This window comes from Martes martes (genome assembly GCF_963455335.1).
Source record: "Martes martes genome assembly, chromosome: 6".
Lineage (NCBI taxonomy): Eukaryota > Metazoa > Chordata > Mammalia > Carnivora > Mustelidae > Martes > Martes martes.
Window position 1 is genome coordinate 148,007,057 of NC_137893.1, and position 9,821 is coordinate 148,016,877.

Sequence of the window (9,821 nt, forward strand, 5' to 3'; positions counted from 1 at the left end):
TTTTTAATTAATTTCTCTTCAGTGTGACAGAATTCATTGTTTGTGCACCACACCCAGTGCTCCACGCCATACGTGCCCTCCATAATACCCACCACCTGGCTCCCCCAACCTCCTACCCCCTGCCCCTTCAAAACCCTCAGATTGTTTTTCAGAGTCTATAGTCTCTCATGGTTCATCTCCTTTATTTTTAATGTCTTTTTTAAAATTAGGGTTTATTGAAATATAGTTGAGATATAAAATTGTAAGATATTTAAAGTAAACATCATCGTGATTTGCTGTTTTATATATATTGTGAAATGATACTCTCCCCCCAAGTAATTAATTAACTTAATCCGTCACCTCATATTTTTGGTTTGTTTTGTTTTGGTGAGTATTTCAGTTCTATTCTCTCAGCAATTTCAATGATAAAATACAGTATCACCATGTTCTACATGAGCTCCTCAGACCTATTTATCTTATAGCTGAAGTTTGTGCATTTTTATCAACCTCTGTTCCATTCCCCAGCCCCTGCCAACTTTTTCACTACTCTGTCTCAATGAGCTTGACTCTTTTATAAAGATTCCACATATAAGTAATATCATGCAGTATTTGTCTTTAACTTATCTCACTTGGCATAATACCCTCAAGGTCCATCTGTGTTGCCGCAGGGTCAAGATGTCCATTCTCATGGATGAGTAATAGTCCATTATGTGTATATAATAAAAAATTAAATGCCCACATTATGTATGAATTTCTTTCTGGGATTTCTCTCTTATTCCATTGATCTATGTGTGTGTTTTTATTTAATACCACACAGCTGTAGTTAGTATGGCTTTGTAATGTAGTTGACATCGGAAAGTGTGATGCTTTAAACTTTGTGGTTCATTCATGATTGCTTTCATGATTCAGGTTCTTTTGTGGTTCCATACAGATGTTAGGACTGTTTGTATTTCTGTGAGAAATGGCATTGGAATTTTGGTAGGGATTGCATCGAATCTGTAGCTTGCTTTAGGAAGTATGTGCATTTTAACAATATTTTTCCAAGCCATGATCATTTATTTGTGTCTTCAATTATTATAATCAATTCTTACAGTGTTCAGTATATAGATAGGTCTTTCAGGTTCTTTTTTTTTTAAATTTTTTATTTATTTTCAGCGTAACAGTATTCATTGTTTTTTCACCACACCCAGTGCTCCATGCAATCTGTGCCCTCCCTAATACCCACCACCTGGTTCCCCCAACCTCCCACCCCCCGCCCCTTCGAAACCCTCAGGTTGTTTTTCAGAGTCCGTAGTCTCTCATGGTTCACCTCCCCTTCCAATTTCCCTCAACTCCCTTCTCCTCTCCATCTACCCTTGTCCTCCATATTATTTGTTATGCTCCACAAATAAGTGAAACCATATGATACTTGACTCTCTCTGCTTGACTTATTTCACTCAGCATAATCTCTTCCAGTCCCATCCATGTTGATACAAAAGTTGGGTATTCATCCTTTCTGATGGAGGCATAATACTCCATAGTGTATATAAAGAACTCCTCAAACTCAACACACACAAAACAGACAATCATATTAAAAAATGGGCAGAAGACATGAACAGACACTTCTCCAATGAAGACATACAAATGGCTGTCAGACACATGAAAAAATGTTCATCATCACTAGCCATTAGGGAGATTCAAATCAAAACCACATTGAGATACCCCTTACACCAGTTAGAATGGCCAAAATTAGCAAGACAGGAAACAACGTGTGTTGGAGAGGATGTGGAGAAAGGGGAACCCTCTTGCACTGTTGGTGGGAATGCAAGTTGGTGCAGCCACTTTGGAGAACAGTGTGGAGATTCCTCAAGAAATTAAAAATAGAGCTTCCCTATGACCCTGCAATTGCACTACTGGGTATTTACCCCAAAGATACAGATGTAGTGAAAAGAAGGGCCATCTGTACCCCAATGTTTATAGCAGCAATGGCCACGGTCGCCAAACTGTGGAAAGAACCAAGATGCCCTTCAACGGATGAATGGATAAGGAAGATGTGGTCTTTCAGGTTCTTGGTGAAATTTATTCCTACCTCTTTAATTCTTCTAGATGCAATGGTAAGTGAGATTAATTTTCTTGATTTCCCTTTCTAGTAGTTTGTTATTAGTCTATGCAAATGATGTATATTTGTATATTGATTTTATATCTGCAACTTTACAGAATTCGTTTAGTAGTTCTAACAGTTTTTTGGTGGAGTCTTTAGGATTTTCTATGTAGGATATCATGTCATCTGCATATAGAGACAGTTATTTCTTCCTTTCTGATTTGGATGCTTTTATTTCTTTTTCTTGCCTCGTTCTTCTGGCTAGGATTTCTAGTACTGTGTTGAATAGAAGTGGTCAGAGTGGACATCCATCATCGAGTGTGATGTTAGCTGTGGGCTTGTCACAAAGGCCTCTATCATGCTGCTGTATCAGCCACCTCAGAGACTGAACACAGGGCTCACAGGGATGCAACTGTCATGAAAATTTGGAGAGGGGAATGTGCCTCCTGAGGAGGTCCACTGAAGCTGGTTCAGAGATCTGGAATACTGGTCCTTCTTATGATAGGAATGGTCAGGGCTTATACCTGAAGAACCATCATCCCACACTAGTTCTGTGCACCTGTGGGATCATCCCCCAATAGGCACCATGGCATATATGGCACTAAGCAGTAATGGAAGTAGTGCACTTAACACAGGGTGTTTACTGGCTGGCATGCACACTGAGGCACTTTTGGAATTTGAAATTTGGTGACCATTCATGGGGAAGGGGAGCCCAAAATGCAGGCACTGGACATTCTGGTAATACTACAACTGGGGGCTGATGAATATTTGGAAAGTAATGATAATAAAGAAAAATAACAGGCCATATTTGTGCTCAGAATTCATGGAACATTTCTTCCCAGAAAGATAACTGATACAAAGGACAGAAACTTTCCCACTGATATTTTTGTTGACTAACGTGAACATAAAATGTGACCCATCCTTTTCACATGGCTACTCTAAATGTGCACTTAAAATGGTTAACTTTAAGTTATTCTTTCACATATTTCCTTTGATTCCACCAGTTCATCTAAAACAGAGTCTGATTTCTTTTGAATCCTCCGAAGAAAATGTATAGTTTTACAAAGTGTTAATAATGAGTATTCTCTGGTGCCTGGGTGGCTCAGTGGGTTGGGGCCTCTGCCTTTGGCTCGGGTCATGGTCTCAGGGTCCTGGGATCGAGCCCTGCATCGGGCTCTCTGCTCAGCAGGGAGCCTGCATCCTCCTTCTCTCTCTCTGCCTGCCTCTCTGACTACTTGTGATCTGTCTGTCAAATGAATAAATAAAAATCTTTAAAAAAATAATGAGTATTCTCTGAAGAAATGACAAATGACATGTAGCTAATATTATTTTCTATTGCAAAGGAATTGTTTTAACACTGATCTGACTGTGTTTAACAGAACTGAAAGCTAGGAGCAGAAATAGCCTCATATCTATTTAGGACAGGTTTGCTGCCAACAGAGTTATGAACAGAATATTAGTTTCAGAATTGTGGGGAAGGGATATTCAACCTACTCTGTCATTTCTTTTTTTCCCTAATTAAAAAAATTATTTTAAATCCAGTATAGTTAATACCCAGTATTACATTAGTTTCAGGTATACAATATTCAACAATTCTATACATTCCATAGATTCAAAAATTCTACACATTACTCGGTGCCCATTAAGATAAGTGTACTCTCCATCTTCACCTGTCTCACCCGTCCTCCCACCTCCTCTCTAGTACCCATCAATTTGTTCTCTATAGTTTGGTTCTTAAATTCCACTTCAGGTGAAGTCATATGGTATTTGTCTTTCTCTGACTCTCATTTTGCTTAGCATTATACTCTAGATCTATCCACATCATTGCAAATGTCAAGATTTCATTCTTTTATATGGCTGAGTAATATTCTATTACATATGTTGTATGTTATAACATAATACTAATATATATAATAACATATTTCTAGCAGCCCTGCTTTATCTTTAAAAAATATTTATGTGGCTCATAGAGTAGTTCTATTTTTATCTTCTCGAGGAACCCCCCATGCTGTTTTCCAAATACAGCTACCCTATAACCCAGCAATTATATTACTAGGCATTTATCCAAAGGATACAAACATAGTTGAAGGGTCACCTGCACCCCACTGTTCATAGCAGTAGTGTCCACTGTAGCTAAGATATGGAAAAAGCCCAGATGTCCATTGAGATGAATGGATAAAGAGGATGTGGTGTCTATAGATAATAGAATATTATTCAGCCATCAAAGAGAGTGAAATCTTGCCATTTGCAGTGATGTGGATGGAACTAGAGAGTATTATGCTAAATGAAATAAGTCAGTCAGAGAATGACAAATACCATATGATTTCATTCAAATGTAGAATTTAAGAAACAAAACAGATTAACATAGGAGAAGGGAAGGAAAAATAAAATACAATAAAAATAGGGAGACAAACCATAAGAAACTCTGAGCTATAGCAAACAAACTGAGGGTTGCTGGAGTGGAGGTTAGTGGGAGGATTGGGTAACTGGGTGATGGGCATTAAGGATGGCACTTGATATAATGAGCACTGGGTGCTATATGAAACTGACGAATCACTAAATTCTGCCCCTGAAACTAATAAAACAGTATATGTTAACTAAATTGCATTTAAATAAAGAATTAAAATAAGTGTTTATGTGGCAGCAGATAACTAATACAACCAGGAAAAGTGAGATGTCTGTTTCCCCAAACTCACAATTATTCTTTGTGTTATAGAACTTTAAAGTGTTATTCCAGGGAATCTCCAGCACTTGACCCTGATTAACTGACGCCATTCTTGGGTCCAAGATGTCAGTCACTTACCTAGAAGACCATTCACACTTTCCTCAGGTACTGGAGCCTGGGTGTGTTTCCTCATCCATCATTTTGTCTCACAGGAGATCTCTGTCGTCTGTGTGGACAGGGACAAGCATGTGCTATAACAGTGCAACATTGTTTTTCCAGTCTTGTCACTGTCAGCATCTTCTTCCCATTTTCCCATCACATTCCCATTTCCCATCTTCTTCCCATTTTCATATCACAGTTACCTCATATGTCTGTTTACATACAGTAGCTCTTTCAAAGGCCACCAATCACTTGCCCTTGGGAGTGATTTATCTGATGTGAATTCATACCTTGGGAGAAATACAAATTTTAGGATTATTTGTTCCAGCTCTTTGAAAAATGCCAGTGGAATTTTGATTGGGATGGCATTGAAAGTATAGATTGCTCTAGGCAGTATAGATATTTTAACAATGTTTATTCTTCTGATCCATGAGCATGGAGTGTTTTTTCATCTTTTTGTGTCTTCTTCAATTTCTTTCATGAGTGTTCTGTAGTTCCTTGATTACAGATCCTTTACCTCTTTGGTTAGGTTTATTCCCAGGTATCTTACGGTTCTTGGTGCTATAGTAAATGGAATCAATTCTCTAATTTCCCTTTCTGTGTTTTCATTGTTATTGTATAAGAAAGCAACTGATTTCTGTGCATTGACTTTGTATCCTGCCACATTACTGAATTGCTGTATGAGTTCTAGTAGTTTGGGGGTGGAGTCTTCTGGGTTTTCCATATAAAGTATCATGTCATCTGCAAAGAGAGAGTTTGACTTCTTCATTGCCAATTTGAATACCTTTTATTTCTCTTTGTTGTCTGATTGCTGTTGCTAGGACTTCTAATACTATGAATCAGCTACTCAGTGTGACTAAAACTTTAATATGGAAGGGAATAATTTAAAAGGAAATCAACTAAAGAGTTAGCAGTCATTATTTCTAGGTTATGAGATAATTGAGAAACTTTTTCTTTTATTCTTCCTGTTTTTCTCATGTCCAAATACACACTTAAAAGGATTCCATAATAATATGAAGGTGAAAGAAAACCTAGAGTATCTTTCCCTTCTTTTAGTTGTCAGGTGTTGCAAATGTTCTAAATGTTAAAAGCCTAAAGATGTTGCTCCTGTATTCATTGCCCAATGAATATTTGTTATACTCTGTAGAATAAGAACATTTCATGTATATTTATTAAGAAAATATCCATTCACTTATTCATTCTCTGTATTTATTAAACATGTAATTCATGTCAGAAGCCAGTTTAGACGCAGGAAAATCACACATGAGTAAGAGGTTCTATGTTGTTGAAAAGCTCACCAATGCCTTTCCTCAAACATACATACAGACAAATATATAAAATGAGATAATGCCATAATAGTGGCAGGGACTGGTTTTGGAGGGAATTCAAAGGGCAGATTGATGAGATTTGTAAGAATATCTATCCAGAGGTAAGATTATAACTGGATTTAGGAATCTAGTGAGAGGTTTGTAAGTGATAAATTAATAGGTTATCAAGATTGGGGACAAGCATTTTTCACAAAGAAGAGGTGATATTCGTTTCCAAGGGCCACACTGCCACCATTCTGTACATTCTCCTCCCAAGTCCTTAGAGCACCATAAAGTTTCTGTTGTCTCTAGGGCTTCCTGTCTTTGGGTATCATCACCCTCTCTCAGATTCCTTATTATTACCAAGGCTTACATATCTGATGGTTTTAAAGTTACCTGCAAAAAGGAATTAAAACTATAAATAAAGGTATAGTGTTTTCCCTGTGGAATCCTGGGAACCACAAGGCTTGAAGACGGGAGAGAAAAGACCATTAAGCCTTACAAACCCTGTGCTCCCACCCAGTACTCCAGGTGGATGGCAGTTTACTTGACCTTGAAATCACAGAGCAAGGACCCCACAAATGTGAGGACTCTGTTGTGCAGAGAGGATTTCCAAGTCTCTTGAAATGGTCATCTTGTATAGAAGGGGAGTATTTCTCTCTCCAGCATCCAGATTATCAGAGTTTGAATGTATTTATCAGTAAAGCAAAGTAAAAGCATATGGGGAACAAACATGAGATTGCTAAGGTTTCTTTTGCCAAATAAGAACATCAAGCCCCTTTCCAAAAAATTACCATCTATTACCATCTTAACTTAATAAAAGAAAAAAATATAAAACCAGAGTAAGAAGATACTATTAAATAATGAATACCCTTTTATATGGATTTCTTTTAGGTGATACTTCTCATTTCCTTCATTTCTCTTATCTAAGAGCCTAGAGAAACCATTACTCACCTACTTTCACAGGTATATGGGAAGGAAATTAATTAAAATCTGTAAAGCACTGTTAATTTTCTGTTTAGAGACTCAACATCTCCCTATTCTCTGTAATAGTGGTTCTGAAAGTTTAGCCTAATTACCTGTAGTGTTTGTTAAAACACTACAGTACGTCTGAGGAGGGCCCAAGAGTGTGCATTACTGATAAGGGGCCAAGTGATGCTATTGCTGGTGGTCCAAGGGCACACTACCTTACAGGAAACACTCAAACTCCTTATCAGGCCACAGAGAGTAAAAGTTAAGCTACTCTAACAGAGAGAGCCTAAAGTAAAGGGCTTAATTAATATTAAATAATATAGAAGCTTTTCCTCCTGTAATAGTCTGGAGACATTCTCTGCTGCAGGGGTGGATGTTTCCGTGTTATTTTTCCATTCCTTATTAGGGCTTTTGGTAAAGCTAGGTACTCTCCACATTGACATTCCAGTCAAGATGAAGGGGAGTGAGAAGGGTGAGAGCAAATGGCTTCATATTTGAGAAGATAACCCAGGAGTTAAACACATTGCTTCCCTGACAGTGTGTTAATGAAAGCCAGGCTCAGAAATGCAATACACACTTTGTGGCCCTGTGTCCAGTTAAAACTAGGAGAAGTTGGAACGGGTATTAGTGGGCAGACGATCTCCAGTACAGAAGCCCCAATATCAGTATCAGGTAGATGAAGAAAGGGTATTCCTATAAAATTGGTCAGTGAGGAAAGGAAAAAATTAGTGTACAGTGTAATCCTATATTAAAATAATTTCCATGTGAAATGTTAATACTTTGTACATATCTCTATTACTGTATTTAACCACATTTCATAATTATATGTTTAGTTATCTACAGTTCTTGATTAGTCTTGAGGGATTCTAAGTGTATGAGTTGAAGTTTTTTTATGTGTCTGTATCTCTAGCTCCTAAAATTTTTCTCTCTTTACACTTATTTACAGTGCCATTAATTAGTACAATTCTTGGTACAATGGTAACACCCAATAAATGCTCTTTGGAGAAAAGAATCAATTCATCTTTTGTTGGTAAAAGTCAGTATTATTTCCTAGCTCTCTTCCATGTAACTCATGACTTGGCTGGCCATTTTTCAACACATAGTATTCTCTTTACTGCCCTCTTCACATCTTTGTTTCTTAAAGTGTAGATCAGAGGGTTAAGCGTGGGTGTGATGATTGTGTAAAAGAGAGTAAAGAACTTCCCCTCATCATGGGAGGTGCTATTCTGTGGCCTCATGTACATGTAAATGGCTGTTCCATAAAACAGAGTTACTACTGTGAGGTGGGAACCACATGTATTAAGGACCTTACTCCACCTTGCTGCTGACTTGATCCTCACGACTGCTTGAGTGATTACTGCATATGAGATGAGAATTAGTGATAGAGGTACTAGAAGAAATATCACCCCGAGAGCAAAGAGAATGACCTCAATTACTTTTGAGTAGACACAAGCCATCTTGATCAATGCTGGCATCTCACAGAAAAAATTATCCACTTCCTGGTGCCCACATCTTGGTAATTTCAAAGTCAGGGAACAAAGAATTAAGGCACTGCCAAGGCCACCTAACCACGCGGTGAGCACCATATTCTGGCAAAGCTGAGGGTTCATTATTACTGTGTAGTGAAGAGGTTGACAGACAGCAGCATAGCGGTCATAGGCCATCACAGCCAAGAGAAGACATTCAGTGGCTCCCAGGTCAAGGGCAAAGAAGAATTGGAGCACACACCCTCCGTACGTAATAGACCTTGTAGGACCCCATAGATTTACCAGCATCTGGGGGATAATGCTAGTCGTATAGCAGAGATCCAAAAAAGACAAATTGGATAAGAAGAAATACATGGGCGTATGGAGCTGGGTGTCTAGGTAAGATACAAGGATGATGGTTGTGTTTCCTACCAGAGTCACAATATAGAAGATGAAGACCACCCCCGAGATGATGGGTTCTAATTGGGGTCGATCAGAAAAGCCCAGCAGGATGAAATCTGTTGTGGAACTTGCATTGTTTGTGTCCATGGCTCCTTAGGAAAGTCTAGGAGACAAGATCGTGGTAATCAAAATAGCATCAGCCCTAGGCAGAAATAGCTTGCCATGTAGCTTGCCATGAGTATCCCCAATTCAGTTGTTTGTGCTCTCTCTCCCATTTGGACCACCTCTGTTAACACTCTCCATGTGTTCATTGTCCATAGCCTCTCTGTGTTTACTCATAACCAGAGTGGTTCTAAAAATAATATGGCAAACTCAGTCACACTGAGTTATAGATCATTGAAATGGTTTAATGATGCCATGTCACCTATGTTTCTGTGTGTTTTGGTTACGTGATAAATCCATAAATTTAATATTACTTAAGATTGGAAGAGCTGTTCCTTGTTGAAATATGACATAAGCATACTTGGTCATGACAAATTTTTGCCTTATCCAAGAAGTGGAATTTCAAGTAAAAAGTTAAGGGACCCACTTCCTAGGGACAATCTCCAGTATTTGGCAGCAGGATCAGTTTCCATATTCATTTTCAAATGTGTTCATTCCAGCCATTATCATCACTGTCCCTTCCTTGATTTCCCTCCTCTTCAGCATGACATACACTGCTGTTCCTTTATCAGTTTTGCTGTTCCCCACTCTACTGACCTTTTTTGATGCCAGGAAAAATCATCTTTCCT

At 38.3% G+C, this 9,821-nt stretch overlaps 1 protein-coding gene across 1 annotated transcript; it reads right to left on the bottom strand.

Annotated features, from left to right (window-relative positions):
• Positions 1–8,232: 8,232 nt before the first annotated feature.
• On the bottom strand, positions 8,233–9,177 carry LOC308343977 (olfactory receptor 2W1-like; the record flags this gene model as incomplete). Its single annotated transcript, XM_080805256.1, has 1 exon — positions 8,233–9,177. The coding sequence occupies one exon, from the start codon at positions 9,175–9,177 to the stop codon at positions 8,233–8,235; it is 945 nt and encodes a 314-aa protein (XP_080661382.1).
• Positions 9,178–9,821: the final 644 nt, after the last annotated feature.